Source organism: Pogoniulus pusillus, chromosome 19, assembly GCF_015220805.1.
Source record: "Pogoniulus pusillus isolate bPogPus1 chromosome 19, bPogPus1.pri, whole genome shotgun sequence".
Lineage (NCBI taxonomy): Eukaryota > Metazoa > Chordata > Aves > Piciformes > Lybiidae > Pogoniulus > Pogoniulus pusillus.
The window spans coordinates 15,365,572-15,384,550 of NC_087282.1; the positions used below are offsets into that span (position 1 = coordinate 15,365,572).

At 41.7% G+C, this 18,979-nt stretch overlaps 2 protein-coding genes across 2 annotated transcripts; one reads left to right on the forward strand and one right to left on the reverse strand.

Moving 5' to 3' along the window:
- Positions 1-965: 965 nt before the first annotated feature.
- ATG4A (autophagy related 4A cysteine peptidase) lies at positions 966-12,602 on the reverse strand. Its single transcript, XM_064159438.1, has 13 exons — positions 12,558-12,602; positions 10,921-11,031; positions 9,546-9,617; positions 9,125-9,223; positions 7,804-7,905; positions 7,226-7,298; positions 6,102-6,181; positions 5,121-5,308; positions 4,933-5,011; positions 3,946-4,091; positions 3,376-3,432; positions 2,155-2,266; positions 966-1,871 (listed from the first exon to the last, which is right to left on the reverse strand). The coding sequence occupies exons 1-13, from the start codon at positions 12,565-12,567 to the stop codon at positions 1,807-1,809; spliced, it is 1,194 nt and encodes a 397-aa protein (XP_064015508.1). The 5' UTR covers positions 12,568-12,602; the 3' UTR covers positions 966-1,806.
- A 190-nt stretch (positions 12,603-12,792) lies between these two features.
- Positions 12,793-17,266, forward strand: PSMD10 (proteasome 26S subunit, non-ATPase 10). The gene is made up of 5 exons (XM_064158886.1): positions 12,793-12,950; positions 13,066-13,164; positions 14,756-14,902; positions 14,999-15,165; positions 16,109-17,266. Exons 1-5 carry the CDS (start codon positions 12,837-12,839, stop codon positions 16,260-16,262), a joined length of 681 nt encoding a protein of 226 aa, XP_064014956.1. The 5' UTR covers positions 12,793-12,836; the 3' UTR covers positions 16,263-17,266.
- Positions 17,267-18,979: the final 1,713 nt, after the last annotated feature.

Below are 18,979 nucleotides of genomic sequence, written 5' to 3' on the forward strand. Positions count from 1 at the left end.
TCCCCTTGTGTATTTTAAGCACCACTGTCTGAAAACTGCTTAGTGCAATAACCTGTCTCCACTGCTCTCAAAGTGTCCACACTTCTTTCAAGTTCAACAAGCCCAGTGTTGTTCCACACAAGCCATTCTCTCCCAGGCTGGAATTTCTAGATGGGAATTGTTATCATCAGCCATTCTTCCACCAGCTCCATTTTCTTACATCTATTTACCCCCACCAAGAATGTTTCAAGAGGTCTGCAGGGCCCAGACCTCCTCTCTGAAGAGTGTTTACGTAACAGCTGAGCACTATGTGGAAAATAAATTTACTGCACTCCACTGCTTGATTGGATTTAATAATTTTTAATTTAGATGCTACAACTGCTGCTACACTATATAATGATGAAGAAATAATGCCTTGTTTTAAAATGCAGCTTACCCATGGAGAGGGGGAAAAAAGGGTATTTTTTCTAAGGGTATAGTTTTCAAACTGGTTAATAAACACCGAAGGCAAGCAAGACAAAATACAATCTGGTGAACTATTCTCTTAGAAAACGTGCTGGCCCTAATCAAGAAATGCAAGTGAGAGGAGACAGCATTCAGTGTTTCTTGATGTTGTCATTTATTGGTGAAGATGAAACTGTGATTTGTGTCCATTACACTGTCACGACAAAATGACCACAGTGGAGACACTCTGATAGTCAAAAGGAACTCATCATGAATTAAAAGGTCACTGCCTTGAATTATTCTGAGCTGGTTTTCTTAATGCTGCCAGAGCGATGCTCTGCCTTAGGAACAGAACCATGCAGGCTGTTCAGGTAAACCTTAAAATTAAGGCACTTTTACCAAAGCAGACTTCAAAAGGCAACAAGTCAAAAAACCCAACAATATGTCATTCACATATGCTTAAATATTAAGTTTTAAGATAACCTGGTTTACATTTAGTTCACACAAACAAATTAACAAAATATAGCAGCATACAACCTATGAAAAGCTTAAGAAATTTATTAGATGCACAGATAAAGTGCCAAAACAGAGAAACTTGTGTAAATCTGTTCTTAAATAAATAAGGTACAGTTATACCACCTCTGACTCATTTTAGCTCCAAAAGAAAAGACAGCCTAAATTTAAATGATCTGAATGTTAAGGTCAAGGTGAAATATATCGTAACTAGAACAGTGGTTGTGATCTCTATTGACTATTCGAGTCTCCTGTTCCTCTTGAGGTTTCCCAGGAACAGGAAGGCTATTGCAAAACGTATACATTAGACATAGTTCCTTTTACAGAAACATTTTTGTAATAAAGTGTGGTTGCCCAAATACATGTTAAAATATTTAACAAGGAAACAATTTTCTTCTGATCCAGTCGATCTTTTAAACAAGACAATGTAGTTTTTCTATGATGCAGCCCAGAGGAGGGAACAGAAGTAAACATCCTCCTTAACAGAAGACGGTTTTGCTGTAAAAACTAACTATTGCATTTTATGAGAGCAAGAAATAGCTGTTTTGTGTTATCCCTTTCTCCAAACACACAGCCCATTGACAGACCTACTTTTGCCTTAATCTTAAAGGTCCATTTGCCTTCAGGAAAGACAGACTTTAGGAAGAGGTTTCCTTTAAGGGCCTTAAAAGATCTTTTACTGCCTTTCCATCTGGGGAAGCTCTTTGACAGAAGGAACTGTCACTGTTGGAGGTCTGGGTGCTACCAGTTTTTTGTGCTCTGCTATCTGTAATTTCAGGCACTTTGGGGCTAACATGGCTGTTTGATTTAAGTCAATGCAATAATATTAGCAGTATGTTCAATACTCTGAAGGGTGAACTACGGCTTCCTTCATACACTCAGGATTTCAAATTCTTCTTCCAATTCAAATAGCTTGTCGGTAGATTCAATGAGTTCTGCAAGTAAAAAAAACCAAACCATTTAGAATCTAATGACATACCTGATCTTGTTTACCTAAAAACAAACAAACCCATTTTCTCAGAATGTGTCCTTCAAAAGTATTTTCTAGGATTACAATAGATCTGTATTTGTGCTGACAACTGTCTGTGGCCTGCTGGGATAACTGTCTGATACTCTGGAAGGAAAAGGCATTTAATCACGTGCTGGTTGCTTGGCACTTAGGAGAGACTCATCATTCCACCTCTTTGCTGCACAACAGCACCTTCAGCAGGTACCCACCTGCTCCTATGGTTGTTACTTCTGGCTTTGCTGGAGGTATGAAAGGAGGCCAGTGTGGTGGATGCTTCTGGACCAGCTCGAACATTCGAAGGCTCTGCTGCTTTAGAATCTCCTGAGGACAAAATATTAAAAGATGCCTAAAGAGAACCTTCAAACACAATTAGAAGTCTGCTTAATTAAAAGCATTGCTCATTATGTACGTCTATCAAAAAACAAAGGCTTCTGTCACGCAAACAGTGAAAACCTAGTGCTTGCTGTTCTGGATCACAGCTTCCCAAACCTCTGTAATGCTTTCTTAGTTCAGAACACACATGCAAGACAGATCTCTTGAACTGTCCTGCAGGTGATCAGTGTGCTGCAAAAAGCTTTGATATCTATACGTGTATCAAACAGACACCACAAACAGAGTATTTTCTGCCTTTTAAAAGAAATTACGTCCATGGACAGCTCTGCATTCAAGCTTTCTTGTTGATCGATGGGAACAAAAGACAGACCTGTCGCTTCCAAAATATCCAACATGTTTTGGAGGGCAGGTTTTGATCAGGAGAAACAAGTTACTGAAGCCAAATCCCACTCCCTTTCAATCATGTGAGCTACATCATATCCTGTACTTCAGTTATTTACAGACTGCTTTTCTTAGGCTTTTGTTTTAATTAAATGCCTTTAGAGGTTGATGAATGTTACTTAACATTCGTACTTCTGTTAACTGTGTGCAGAAACGTCCTGCAGCCCTTTCCCTGTGGCAGCAAGCACCTGTTGTGTGTCCTGAAGTTCAGCAGCAGCTAGAGGCATTCAGCATAGAGAATGACATTGTTGGTGGTACCAGGGTGTAACAGTCATAACTGGAACACTTAATGATACATGGTACCAAACAAAAAAAAAGGATCAGGAAGCAAATAAGTTGGTACAACATGGCAGTTAAATCTTACTTGAACATTTATTTCCTCAACAAATATGTCAGTTTCAGGCATGCTGAAACACTGTAGTGCTAGAAAAAAGGTTTCTCAAGGGTATATATTTACCCTCGTTTTCCAAGTGATAGGGTAGACAGAATGCTGCAGAAGCTTCCATCAGCAACTGGGCAGCACTGGCTTACCCTAATACAGTAATGCATCCTGCTGTATGGCTCATTTCTTTTGCATGCAGAGAAATACATAAGGGGAATTTCCATTAAAAAAAACTACACTATTTCCTACTACCAAATAAAGATGGTATTATTACCTTCTGTACAAGACTACACCAGTTATCAAAATCACATTCTTCTTTGCAAAAGAAGCCCTATGGAAAAAAAACAATACAGTACTATGTGACAATTCCCCACAACTCAACCAAAGGAGACTGGAGTGGGATCGGATTTCATTTCTTCAACTAACACAGTATTCTTGTGACCTATATTGGATGACTTCTATAAGTCATTTAAAAGATTTGCAAAACATATTAAGCTTAAGTTACTTGTCCAGAGTGACCATGCATATGTGGTATTGATGGAATCAAATTAGGAAACCTGCTGCAATTCCTCGCTTCGGCCCTTCAAAATAATTACAAATGCAAATGCTCCTCAGAAAGAAAATTAATTGACTCCTTGGGATACAAACAGTCTACTCCCTGTCTGACATGAGATTAACAGATCCTATGCAGGTAATATACAAACTACCACGTGATCCAGTTTGTACTGTAGGCACCCACCCTGTGACCTTAATTCTGCACAAGATACACATTCCTGTCCTTCTCAGTACACAGGGGTATTACTCAAAAACAAAGTGCACGCATCTTGGATGTCCTGACACCTACTAGAGCTACTGAAGGGTCCAAATTCATGATCTTCATTCGGTGTGGGGCTTGCTGGCAGTGGAAGCTCTGGTCATCAACTGTGCCATTTTCTTCTGAATCTACAAAACTCTGAGTGGTGTGAGGGTCCAAATAGATCAGCTCATTGCCTGTACAGGTAAAATCCACATGTTGATAACAAGCGGGTGGCTTTCAGAAGCTCTCATTCCACCCAGGCTCAGACAGCAGAAATTATATTATTATCAGAGTCCATAACTGGATTTCCTACTGAGGGAGTCTTCAGGAGAACTGGGAAGTCGGACGTAATCACCTCGCACAGGGTGTTTAGTACAATCTTCTATTATCACCAAACACTGTAGATTTTGGTTGGCTTGTTCTACCTTTGTTTCAAACTTTCCTTTTTCTACAAGAGGTACAGTACATTTTTTAAAGATCTCAACAAGTGGAATCTCTAACATTCCACAGATCAGAGGCTACAGGATGACCACAAATGCAGTCTGTAATCCCATTAAGCATTCACTGCAAAGTCATCTGATTAAACAGTTCAGGTTTTAAAAACTGAAGGGCAAAATATCCATAAAATCTTGGATTAAACTGGGGTGAGAATTTGAAGACTGAACCTAGTAGTCTATTGCTTTTTTTAATAAAGGAAGACATGGAAGAAGGTGCAAAGGATACTGCTGTAAGAAAAACTTTGTCACCCTTCATTAGGAAGTTTAGTAGTAGTGACATCTGATATTTGTCAGATAATACCAACTTTTCTGAGCCTGTTTTCATTACTTATTTTCACATCAAGTCTTTCTGCTACTTTTCCTTTCTTGGAAGTTCAGTATCATAGTGTTCCTGCAAGATTTTGAGGTGTGTTTCTTCATTTTTTCTGCTCTGTTCTCATGCTTAAACTGCCTATTATTTCTCTTTCAAAAAAAAAAAACAACTTTTGAGCCTTTTCTATTTAGTTCATATGAGTATTTGGAATAAGTTGTAACTTACCTAAAAATCCTATGAAATAATAGGCATTATTTGGTTTCCCTCCTAATGCTCCCAAAGACTGTGGCATCTTAAAGCATTCCTAGGAGTTCAAAAGGAGAAAAAAGAAACTGAAGTTGTTTTGTTTGTTGATTCAGCAGAGACCTGAACTTATCTCACAGTAACAAACCATTTGCTGAAGACCCCCTTACTTTAAACGCATCGATGTACACCGGGTTGATGTGATTTATCCCCAGCCTTAGAGGTATGATAAGCAAGAGAGGCTTCCAGCCTGTGCAGAATCCTGCTGCATTCTTATTTCGGCCCAGAGCGCCTCTCTGCAAATGTGCACTGCTGTGGGCTGTGCTGCTGCTCTGGGGAGGGGACCAGCACATTTTCTCTGTGGCAACAAAAACAGGAATCGTTGAGAGCACAAAGAAACACAGAGTAAATCTTCCTCTCAGTCATGAATCAAGCTGCTTTGCCAGAGCTCCTGTTTTAAGTCAAAGGGACCTGGGCATGGAGATCAGAACTCGAGTAATTGTATCAGACAGACTACATGCTGGCATGTTAGTAAGCCATGAAATAAACGACTAGGGGATGGCAATTAAAGGCTAGTTACATTTACTGTCTAGCATTATTAATACTATCAAGCTTTGCCTGGGAAATGAGATGGCAGAGCTGGTTCCTTAGGGAACTTTTCACTTCCAGTGATGTGAACATGTAATAAGTAGGGACTAAAGTGAAAAGAAATGGGCTGTGCCTAAATACCACTTTTAAATCCACCTTTCTGGCAACTGAAAAATTAAGCCTGCCCATGTGTTTCTCTGGGATCTTCTTTTTCTTCACCTGAAAAAAATACATCTCTGGCAAACTCTGTATTAACCCCAATTCTTTGTATTTCCATAGACTGTAACTTCATTCCATTTTGGCACAGGAGTTTAGATGGCACAGACCAAACTCCATCTTCTCCCAAACTTTATCACATGCAAGCTGGCCACCAAAATGGCTGACGTCATTCTGTGATAGCTTTAGTTTGGGACACATAAAAATTGAATTTGTTTCCTTTACTCCTTTTGTTACCCTGGGAACAAGAAGGGATGGCCCAAAGAGTATTTTGTTCATACTTAGATACAGTTGGGGGAGTGGAGTCAAATCAAAAACTGTAACCAGAGAACTAATATTTTACTTACTGATGTCTTCAATGACCACTGTATTGTCCATAGACACATAAACTGCTAATGAATTCCATTCATCAAACAAAGCCAGCTTCCTAGAAAACATTCAGGTAGTAATTAATGTAAACTCATTAAGGCTACAAGGGTAGCTTTTCATTCATTTGCCAAATGCAGTAACAGCTGAACCACCTAATTAGGTTCATTACTTTTTATTGCATTTAACATTCTCCACAGTTGGATCCTGCTTCTTGTGCCTGCATTGTTTAGAGAAGGAAAAAAATCCTGTGCCAGCTCTGCAGATCACTTTTTGCTTACAAGTGCCACTAAATTCAGTGGAACTGTTGCTGTGCACATGTGGACAGTGGGTTCAGGGTATTAAAAGCTAGATCAGCTGAAGATTTTCAGCACCCAGAAGTTAGAAGGGAGGCATTCTAGCACATAGGTTTCTGTCCACTTGTGTGAAATCTAAAATTTTAGGGCAGGGAGCTACACTCTTAAGCTTCAGAAGCAGAGTCAGTTGTCTAAAATAAGCCAGGAAAACCTGTATATATAAGCATAAGCCAAGGAGAATATGTAAAAGAGCTGGAAGCCAGGATGTAGAAGCCTAGAAGGTGGGCAAAGGTGAAAGCCTAGAAGCAGATCAGTCAACTCTTTCAAGTTTCAAGACTAGGAGGAGTTGCCCATGTGCTTGTTACACAGCAGCCTTAAGGCAGAACTGCAGCTCAGACACTGCAGCTCAATTCCCAGCCTAGCCTGAGTGGCTTGACACTGATGTTTCATACCGGCACTCTGATCTCATGGTGGCACTCCTGACCTGTCAAAGCTTTGTCACGATGTGCAAAGGATTACATATCTCTGGTGCTTACTGATTAGGATACCTTGACAGCATAGCAGAAGAGACCTGCTTCCAGGTCTTCCTTGGTAAATTACAATTTAGAACTTGCCCATTAAAACTCAGTACCTGCCCACAGGGCTACTGCACCATGGTCTGCACTTAACTGGCAAACACATGGCATGTACATTCCTGATCCTTAGAAAGTGGAAGAGCAGCTTTTAAAACTGTGTCTTGGGTCTTCTGGTCCCTCAGTTCAGCTGCCCCAGGGAAGTACAGTTTGAACAAGCAATGGGATTTGACTTACTTCAGTACTTGAGCAACTGTATTTGGTCCAAACCATTCTCCAATTGACTTCCCCTCTCCAACACCCATCTGCGCTGTTTTTGTGAAGTAAAACAAACATACAGAGAAAAAAAGAGACCACAGAAAGCCTGGTCACAACACATGTTAAACAGCATGACCTTCTAGTATTTTGTCATACATTCCTGAGTAATTGCAAACTGTAATTTGCAACAATTACTTTCTCAAGCTATGCTCTTTTTGAACCTTAATGACTGCTAATTCCTTCCAAACTGTGATAAGAATTACCAATATTTGTGTCTAAATGAGTGTCATGATTGTCTGATTGTCTGTCTGGGACCTGAGGCTTACACACTTTATCAAGAGCTAGGTTCTAGTATAAAGATTTACTTACATCTCAATGAATATCATTTCTGCATTATTATACTTTGTACCCATCTGCCTGCATTTTTATTTATATATAAATATACACATTGTCTTCATAGCCACCTTTTAAAAAGTGGAATTAACATCTTTCAAGTTAGGAAGTTTCAACACAGTAGGAATTTCAGTAGAAAAAAAGAAGTTGCTGTGTACTCTTACCCATTTGGTGGATGGAATAACAGCAATCCTTCCTATCTAGAAAGCACCGTAAGATTCTGTGATATTCTTCTGGTTGTTTTTTGTGTTTTTCCCATTGCCAATCTTACAGGAAAGAAGTCACACAGGTTAAAGAATAATAATGTTTTCCATTGTCCCCATCAAACGTCTAGGTCATTGAGAGCATACAATGAATTAAAAGCCTAACGTACAGTTCATCTCTAATATTTACATTCTGGTTAAAGTTCCTAGAAGTCACAGCTTGTCATTTATTGTCAAGCTGTCCTTTATTAACACAAGCTAGATGGTGAAAACTAGGAAAATAAAATAAAAATGTTAGCTGCAACTGTAAGCTGAGTGCTGACTGCTGAAAACTGACAGCTACTGCTGTATGTGAGCTTCCAAGAGTGTTTAAAAGCATACGCTCTTTAGATTTTGTCAGATTTGTACACATAATGTAAGCATTTGTAAGATAATGATCTAAGATCTATAAAGCAAAGTCCAAACATAATGTTGGCCTTCTCCCACAGCAAAATCCTACATAGAGCTTTACCATGTATGCTCTTGCTTCTAACCTTAGGCAATCATTTCCCATCTGCAGACAGAGACATGCATACGCAGGGATAATACTATGAAGTAGCTACATAGTGCAAGTTATTATTATAGTTTTTAATCAGGTAGTTTGCTTGCCTGGACCTTCAGTTACATCTTTGTTCCTCTGTTCTGTGGATTCAGTTACTCAAGTGGATAAACCCACAGAAACCACAGCCCAGTAGTGGAAAGATGAGAGACCCAACCCTAGTAATTTAACTGATTAGCAGCTACACATAGACCAGACCTATGACACTTACCCATGATCCTGGGATGTGAGGTGTTGGTACAGGCTTAAGAGCTTGCGCTAATGGGTTCTGCTGTGGGGTGTGGACCTCAGGTTGGTGACAGGTGAGTGGTCTGTGAAGTACTTTGTATGATGTGTATCACTATGTCACTATTCACAGAGTCACTGTGTGCAAACATTTGGTGGCTATGTGAGCAATGAAGACAAGGGTAAGAACTCAGAGGAAGGTTTTCCCTTGGCTATTCCTCAAAAAGATGTATAGAATAACAACAGTGGGATGGATGCCCTGTTTGTCCTCCCTCTATTTCTCTGCTTAAGGCTGGCATGTTTTTGCCCCATCAGACAAGAGTAATACTCTAGTAACTTCTATCAGGACATCAAAGAAAGTTTCATTAATAAATGTCAGGAGTGTCCTTTTATGGAAAACAATAGCAAAAATGAGCAATTTCCAAACAACACAGAAGTTCACTCAGCAACAGTACTCACCTCTTCCTAAGTGCCTGCAGATCAGTGCTTGTGCCAGCATCATCTGCCCACACCGCAGCATACATCCCCAACCCGCATCAGATGAGGGGCCAGTGCCTCCTGTTAAAAACGTCCAGTACAACCACATGGGCTTTAATGAATGCAGCACCACAGAGTTAAAATCTCTTAGCAACTGGCATGAGTAAAGGCACTGAGCAAAACTTTTGCCTTCTGTGCTGCTGCTCTGACATTACTGCTTGCTCTGCATGAAGACTTGATTATATGCAGGCACAAGTAAACATGGGTTTTGGTAGCTTTAATATTTTGCTACAGTGAAGCTCAAAATGTTACAATATTGTAAAAACCACTTTTCAGTTCGTGATAACATCACTAATCCTGCCATCTAATTTGTAACAAGGCAGCTGCTCTGCTGCATACTTACCAATAGGTGAAAACTTTCTTCTATATGTAAACCAGAGACGAGCACTTATATCCAACAACAACTTTGATTTGTCTGGAATGTTTACAAGAGTAAAAAAGTTACCAAAACAGACTTTTAAAACTGATAATTTCTCATTTTCCCTGTACAGTCAAAGTATAGAGTGCATAGAAGTCTCCTGTTAGCTTTCACATTTAAGACTCCCAATAGTTAAAACATTTTTAGCTGTTTGAACACAGCTTTTATAGACTGCTAATTAAAGTGAACTTATTAAGGATGAAATCATTATTAGCCAATGAAGTTTTACAAGGCATTTAGAATGACTATGCCCATCTTGAATGAAACAGCTACAGAGAACGATGTCCTCAGGAAAGAACCAGTACAGCAAGTGAAGAAAGGTGAAGAATTTATACAGAAAAGCACCATGGAATTTCCTCTAAACCTACTAAAAAGTAATTTTAAGAAAAAGTTAATAACAAATGTAAAATCTTAAAACCAATCACAAAACCCAACCCAACCAACCAACCAGAAAAAATCTGAACAAAAAAAGCCTAAACCAAAACCCAACAACAACCAAAAAAACCCAAACCAACCCAAAAAAAAAAAAAAAAAAAAAAGAAAAAGAAAAACACCCCACCAAAGCCACATGGACTTACAGAATGCTCCCAAAGGCTCTGAAGAATTCCTAAGAACCTTATTTGGTGTATTTTTCTTGAGCTTTAGCTCAGAGTGAGTGGCCTTTTCAAAGGATCTTGCAGCTGCCCCAGGCTGTATGACGCACCCTTGGCTGTCCTGAACACTGTGCCTGCACTAATGGTGAGCACCTCTGACACATGACACAGGACAATTCCTTTGTCTTCTCCCCAAGGAGCAAAACTAATTTCTGAAACCTTATCTTTATGTGATATATAAATACATCACTCTGCTGTGACTTCTAGGTCATATACTAATCTTCATCAAAACACAGTGTGTCCCAGACTAGTTTTATTACCTACTATTATTATTCTTCTTTCAAAATATCATTTTAGTTGCAAATAACAGGTTGCACAGGTTGCAGACAGCATCCCTCAAGGGAAAATAAATTATTTATTACTTTCTGAGGCATTTGTTGCTGAGGAGTGATCAGCTTCATACTTGCCTAGCCTTTGCTACAAGTACTACTATCCCTGTGCATGACCTACAGTAGAATGTACATTGGAAAACTTCTAGTTTCTTTTTGAGATGAATACAGCTGCTTAGAGTTGGTTTCTTGTTGACAGAGAAAAATAAACTCCACTCCTGAAATACTGAGAGAGTGTATGGAAATCAGGAGCTACTGCTGTCTGTGAGTCTACGAATGCCCTACAGATTTTACAGCTAATGTTCATTCTAAAGATACCTGTGTTCAAGTGATGTTGCCTTCCTAGAATCCACACTGGCTCATCAGTTTCTGGAAATTCTTCTAAGTAGTCTGACAGAATGGTGATCTGGTTTTCATACCTAGATAAAACTGAACAGGAACATACAAAATTTAAACTCCATTTTCTCTCTTTGTTCTTTTATGCAGAGCTCTTGAGTTCTCAGACTGAACTAGCTGCAGCTAGTCTTTGCAGTCTTTAGGCCTTCTGAACAGTGCTGCCAGCTGCATTTGCTCTTTCCCTTTAAGGAGCTGTTCTGACAATGAAATGTCCAATGTCTTGGCTAGTTTTTATTTTGATCCTCAGAGAGCATTGACAGAATATGGCTGACACCGTGATTATAAGCAGACTGAAGTAAGTAGCAGTCCTTCAGGATGACTGTAGTGACAGTAAAATTTGGTGCAAAGAAATAAGAAAAGGAAAAAAGCATTTTAGGCATTATGGCATACGTGCCTGACCTTCAATGTACAAACACTGCCTCTGAGAGTGATTATGGCCTTGTGCTGAATGGGCAGCATGTGAAAAGTGTTAGCAAGGCTGGGCTTTACTTTCCTTACTGGAGATTTGAAACACTTAAGGAAAAAAAAAAAAGAAAAAGAAAAAAGAAAATCAAAGTAGTGATGTTATTAATCAATGCTAGATCTATGCAGTGTAAAACAACAAATCATGATTAATACTAGCAAAAGAAGGCAGTTCAATCATTAAAGCAGAGTATTTCTGAAGAGCAAAAGAGGCCTTTAAGTATAAAAACAAGTGTAAGACATTTTAGTTAACAACCTTAAGGAATATGCTGCCAAAAAATTAGAAGTGCAAACAATTACATTTTACTCTTCAAGTAAATGCACATGTATACAGTGTGAAGAATAATCAGCAGGTAAATACAGATTGAAAAAAGCAAACTAACAAACAAAACCAGGGGAAAAAAAACACCACCAAAAAAAACCCACAAAAAACCCAAACAAAAGACATGCAATGTAAAACTGGACATTACGGCCATCAGCAGCGAAGTTGGGCTACATCACCCTGTGATTGGCGCATCCAACACTGAGGACAGACAGATCTTCTCTGCAACTTCTTTAGGACTATACAGCAGAACCTATTATTCTGCGCTCTCCGTCAGAACACTCATCCCTCGCTGCAGTTACAGGGTGAACAGTCTCTTTTTTAGTCCAAAGACTTAGAACACTCTCGCTCCTCGAAATCCAACAGGAGACAAGCGGCTCCCCGCTTCTCAGCCGCGTCTCTCTCTCCCACCCCCGCTGCCAAATGACAGCCCATCCGAGACACAGCTACCGGCTCTCTTTTTATCTAGCCTGCAAAGATCGAATCCTCCCACTGCTGAAGTATGGCTGTTCCCCGTAGAAAGCCTCAACAGCCTCCTGCCGCCCCTGAGCTGGCACCGGCGACAGCGGCTCAGGCCTCCCCGCGCAGAAAACCCCTCACGACGGAAAGCAGCGATCGCGCTCCCCTCGCGGCACCTCGGCCCACAGCGACCTCTCGCCGCCAGCCCCTGAGACGGGCAGGCTGCCGGCCGGGCCCCTCACCGCACCTCCGCCCGGCCAGCTGCCGCTCTGCTCGCCCCGCTGGCCCTTCGCGGCCTCACTCAGCTGCCCCTCACCTGACTCCATCCTCCCGCTGTCACCATCCTCCTCCTCGCCCCGACACGGAGGCACAACACGGCAGTGCCAGGGGCACGCTGGGAGCTGTGGTCCCAACCCCCTGCCTCAGCGCGCCGCCTCCTGCCCAAGCGACTACACATCCCGGCAGCTCTGGCGCCCGCGGGGCCAGCGGCACAGGCCCGCAGGCGCGATTGGCTGGGCCGGCGCCGGCTCGCCGCCGACTGGCTGTCACCGCGCCGGAGCGCCGCCTCTGCCGCCTGAGGGAGGTGGCGAGCAGCATGGAGAGTGCGGTGTCAGATGTGGGGGTCTGCAACCTGGCCTATGCTGGACGCCTGGAGGAGCTGCGGGGCCAGCTCCTGCGCGACAGGGCCCTGGCCACCAAGGCCGACCAGGTCAGCCGGCTCTGGCCCTCCCTGCTTACCGCGGCTAGAGCGGGCGGCCTGTGGGCTGCTCCTGGCGGGAGCGCTCCTGTCCCGCCGCCCGCTCACCGCTCTCTCCTTCCCTCAGGACAACCGGACCGCGCTGCACTGGGCCTGCTCGGCTGGACACGCCGAAGTCGCCGACCTCCTTCTCAGCCTTGGCGTGCCTGTGGGTGACAAGGACGATGTGAGTGTCGCAGCCCTCCCGGGACCTTTTCCAGTGGCGCTCAGGGGCGGGACAAGGGCCAGCGGGCCTGAACTGGAACAGAAGATGCTCCATCTGAACATGAGGAAAAACTTGTTTCCTCAGTAGCACTAGAAAAGGCTATCCAGAGATATTGTGGAATCTCCTTCTCTGGAGATACTCAAAATCCACCTGGATGCGATCCTGGGCAGCCTTCCTGGATGACCCTGCTTTAGCCTGGGGGGGGTGGACTAGGTGATCTCCAGAGATTCATTCTAACCCTCACCATTCTGTGATTCAGTGACCTCCCTAGCTTCGTGAGGGACTGGCCTGGGGAACGGGGCTACTGCCAAGAGTCTGAGGAAGTGCTGGGAACCGGTTTGTGTGGGGAGTTTGTTCACAGTTTGTGTCTGGACCCTTTGCCCTCATGATCTTGGCCTCAGGAGTGGCCCAAACAGCAGTCTGGTGGTACTGACAACAGCTCCTGATGCAACTGGCTCTGACTGCTTCCTTCTTTTTCTCCCTCCTTCTGCTGGTGTATCCAGTGTGGTACCTGGGAGGTTTTACACAGCATGTACAACAGCCTGTGTGCTAGAAAGGCAGACTGAGTTATTTTGGTAGTTTATGTGGAACAGGTGGTAACAAGACCTGATGAGCCTTGCTTATTGTCAAGGAATTTTAGGAAAGCTCTTCTTATGAACAAAGTTGAAAAAAACAGGGGTGTTTGAGTTTTTGATGGAGGTTTCATGTTATCTTAGTGTGATCCTCTGAAATACGTTGTGCTAAATCATGAGGAACCCTGGAGATTTCTTTTTATTGCGGAAAACGTTGGAGTAGGTGACAGATTCAGTAACTTCATAGTTGGAAAGGAGATCGTCTGCAGCTGTTCTAGGGAAAGGGTTAAAATAATTACATTCATTACAAAGCAACCTAAGGATCATCCTTAAAGGAGGAAATGTTGTGATAGAAGATCATAGAATCAACCAGGTAGGAAGAGGCCTCCAACATCATCCAGTTCAACCTATCACCCAGCCCTGTCCAATCAACTAGACCATGGCACTAAGTGCCTCACCCAGTCCTTTCTTGAACGCCTCCAGGGAAAGTGACTCCACCACCTCCCTGGGCAGCCCATTCCAATGGCTCTCTCTGTAAAGAACTTCCTCCTAATATCCAGCCTATACCTCCTTCGGCACAACTTGAGGCTGTGTCCCCTTGTTCTGTTGCTGATTGCCTGGGAGAAGAGACCAACCCCCACCTGGCAGTTTAATTAGACAGTAGGACAGGGAAAAGATTGCATGACCTTTCTGATACTTTTCAGACACTCTTTAATTGTGCGGAGGTGAAGTGCCCTAAAAGATACCATGCATAACAGAAGTAATTCCTCTCATTGAACTGACAGCTTTTGACAGGCACCGAATGCAGGCATATGAGACTTGGCTCTCCAATGATGATCCATAATGTTTAGCTTTATAGTTGCAAGAATATGTGCAGTAGGACTTGTGAGTAGTCAAGTTTGCATTGGAGTTATGCTTTGTCCTGTTGGTTTGCCTGAAACCCCTAGTTGAAATAATATGGTTTCTTCTTGCCCCTGCAGGCTGGCTGGACTCCATTACACATTGCAGCATCGGCAGGCCGAGATGAAATTGTGAAAGCCCTCATTGCCAAGGGTGCTCATGTAAATGCTGTCAATCAAAATGGCTGCACCCCCCTGCATTATGCAGCCTCCAAAAATAAGCAGGAGGTATGCTTGTCCGTGCTATTGGAGGTGGTATTGCTCTTGACAGAAGTATTTAGGTGTATTAACTTGATCTCTTCCTTGTTCTCTCCACACATTCAGATTGCAATCATGCTTTTAGAGAACGGAGCTGATCCAGATGCAACAGATCATTTTGAATCCACCCCATTACACAGAGCAGCAGCCAAAGGAAACCTGAAAATGGTACAGATCCTTCTGCAGCACAAAGCATCTGTTAATATACAGGACTCTGAAGGGAATACTCCTCTGTAAGTAATCTTTTCTTTTTATTTTGTCCGTTGTAGCACAACCTCTATGGCATGCAGCTCCATTGCTTCCACTTCTTTTCTTAATCTCTCATTACCTCACCCATATGTCATTAAAGAGAATTTGAGAATATCATAGTTAATATTTTGCCTAAGTGTGTCTGGACATACATACTTTTAATTTGTATTACTGCATCTACTTAGTCTGGAACATCTTTTGTATTAATGTGAAATTCGCTCCGTTGCCACTAGAGGGTAGAAAGTGAGCTGATGACATCAAAGTTGGAAGGCGCTGATCTTGCAGGCTGGCCCACTCCGTCTTGGCAAGCAAGAATTAATTTTGGAAGCTTTTCTTCATCTCTTTAGGGAGAATAAGTGCAGTAAGCCCAGTGTTTGATATTTCCATAGAGATCAGTTTGAATCTGTAAGGGTAACACTGTAACTGCTTTGAAATAGGTGACAAAAGAGAGGAATCAAGATTTTGCTGTAAGATCAATCAGTATGTTTAGCTGTACAGAAAACCCAGTATTGTCTTGGAACACTCACATTTCTTCTGAAGATTATGTGCCAAGTGGGGGAAAAAGCATTTGCGCCTTTTGTGGTAGCCGTGTAGTTATGATTGTTTTTAAACATCTCACAATTTAGTTGATCACTTTCAATTCAGTTGGAGATTACCATTTGTAGTTTGCCTGTGGATTATGTGCTACTTAGCTTTGTTGACTGCGGAGCCAAATCCTAGTCTAAAGAAATGTCTTAATCCTGTGAGGATGGTAACAGGAGGAACATTCTTCAGTTGTTTAATGACAACAGAGTGACAGGACAGCAAGCGGTAGAGTCTATAGTTAGTTGGCTGCATGTAGTTTTGTTGTTCTAGGATATATCTCCCCTGTAAATATTGCTCTTTGTAAGCTTGGACTATTTAATAGTGGCTTTGTTCTTATTACAGTCATTTAGCCTGCGATGAAGAGAGAGTGGAGGAGGCAAAGCTGCTGGTGTCTCATGGTGCAAGTATTGACATTGAGAATAAAGAGGAACTGACCCCACTGAAAGTGGCAAAGGGTGGCCTGGGAGCTGTACTTAAGAGGATGGTGGAAGGCTAGTGGGGATTGCTGGTTTGACATTTCTCTTCTGGTGCACTTGTGTTTAGACTGCAGACTTCATGTTTTGATCCCAGTTCAGCTGGGATTTCAGGTATGGGCATCGGCATGGTAATGGAATGTGTGTCTCTAGCTTTCCTTCACATACAGTGCCAAAACAGCAGCTTGTACCTCCTGTTAATTAAACAGGTCTCTGATTTTAAAGTCTTTTTCAATATCTAGCATTTTTTTTTTCAGTTTACAGTATGATCTGTATAAGTGCAGTCATTCCTTCTGCTTTGGGATCTAGTTTAGGGTTTTTTCTTTCAAGCAACAGGACCAAAAATGCATTAACCATTTAAAGTCAGATTTATTTTGGAAGCTTATTCCAAAGTCTTTGTTCTTCTCCTTGGCTTTTGATTGTGTGTGGGTTTTTTTGTTTGACATTTGTGGGTACTGATTCTTTTCCTTCAGGTGATTCTAATCAACACCTTTCTCTTGTAGAGTGCAGTCTGGTTACATGGATAATTGTATCCATTTTTACTCTTCTTCATCTAAGTGAGCTCTCAGCATTCAAAGCCTTATTGTTGTTATCATGTTTCTTTGAATCAATAAATGGGTGTATTTGAAGTGCACTGGACTGCTTGTGGAATGCAGGGGTGATGCCAGGGTTACCTCTGAAAATACACTGTTATGTAATGGATGTAATTGTCTGGGATGTACTTCAAATCTAATCTTATTTCCTCTTGCTCCTTCTATGGATTTCTGTTCTGTTTGACTCCCATTGTGTAGCACTGATGCTCACAGTTTACCATCTTTCTTTATAACAGAAGCCTAGTTTAACCTCTGTTTCCTCATAGCAAATCTTGGTGTTGTTAGAAGGCATATCTAATTAGATCGAGTCTGAAAACTGACTACTTGTTCCGATGTTGGTAAGGTCGCCTTTGACATTAGTGGGGTAGATCTTCCACTTCTGAACAGACAATGCTGGTGAAATTTTGTGAAATAAAGAACATTCCTAAACAGCAGTCTTTGGTGTTATAAAACTTTATTAAACTTAATGTAACAAAACAATTTTTTTCTAAACAAGTTTGTACACTTGTGATGTGAACAGCACACAGTATGGAAATAGAACAGCTTTGCTCTTCAGTGGTGAGGAAAAGTTGGAATGGAAGATTTCCACAAGTTTCTACAGGTTGACTTGTAGGGATTAAGGTAATGCAATCCTTTTGATAAGCAAGACAGAAGCTTACAGACAAAAAATATCTGCACCAAGTACTTTTAACTCTATCTGACAAACTAAAATTTCACTGAAAGTATCTGTCAAGAGCAAGCAGGATAACTTGCTGTGGCCATACAGACCTTGCTTGAAGGAAGACCCTGACTGGGTAAATATGTCTTGCATACCCTGCAGGAACTGCTGAGAACTTGAGGAAGGCTGAAGTTAGAATCCTGTTCATCCTTGATCTTTCTGTAGCAAAAAACCTTGCCACAGCTCTTGTAGCTTTATAAATGTACTTCCCTAGGAGCTGGTGGCTTGAATGTTGGCTTACTCTCTGGTTTCCATGTTGATGACCCGTACTCCCTCAGGAGAAGATAAATGGGCCATGCAGCAAAGACAGTTGGAATATTTGAGGCAAATTCTGAAAAATGTTTCTGCATTCTGCACGGCTCTGCAGGATTTTTGAGCTATGGACCAATACCAATTTGTCTTGCGCTTTGCCAAGAGCATCAGTGGGAAGCTAGGAACAGTGCGCCATCCCTTTTAATAAACTGTTTTACATGAGAGAAGCTTCATAATGAGAACAAACATCTGCCATAAGGCTCACAAAAACATCTCAATATGTTAAGGAAAATAACATTTGTCTGGAGTTTCTTACCTTCCTTCTCCCCCCAGCAATCTATTTTGCTTTTATAATTCTTAGGTTTGGGTTTGGTTTAATGGTTTTGGTTTTGGGGGTTTTGATGGTTCTTTTGTTTGTGTTGGTTGGGTTGGTTGGTTTGGGGTTTTTGTTATTCTCTATTACACATTGGTGGTTAGAAGTCCAAGAATTAATAATCTAGAACTTGTTTCCAATTGTTGTTTCTTTTTACATAAAAACATAAATGTAGTCTACTTTTTTAGCAAATGTGAGACTGGTGTTCTAGGAAGCTTGCAGTAACTGTAGAAGGTAGTTACAATTTCACCAGCATGAGGTCCTGACTTACTGTAGCCAGTTATGTAAGAAATACATGTAGAGAGGTTTGTGAAACTGAGATTAAGGAAAGATTATAAAATTATGGCAGTGCTCCCTTTCAGTCATGACAGTGCTGTTGCAAAGACATAAAAGTTGGAAAGCTGTTGCAGTAAGAAAAACGTAACTAAGACACATAGGCAGGAGAAAAAACTAGTATAGCTACAGCAGTGTTGTGAAGAGAGTTGTTTCTGTTTTCCCATGAAGAGTAAGAGTGAATGCCTGATAATGGCCAAGAATAAATTACCTAATGCCGCTGTCAGCCAGTGTGAGCTCCCTTGGACCAATAGGTGATTTGAATTACCTCACTGGGAAACAATGGCACCCAAATAGGAGCGGGCAGTACCTACTCTTTTTTGCCATTACTGAGCATGTTTAATGTTATAGTTCTGCATGTTTACAAAACAAAGGGTGTAAATATCAGTGTTTTTCAGTGAGAGTCTAAATCTAGATTGAAGGATGCAAGTTTGCGGATTTTGCTTAGCACAGGGGCCAGGTGAGTCAAAA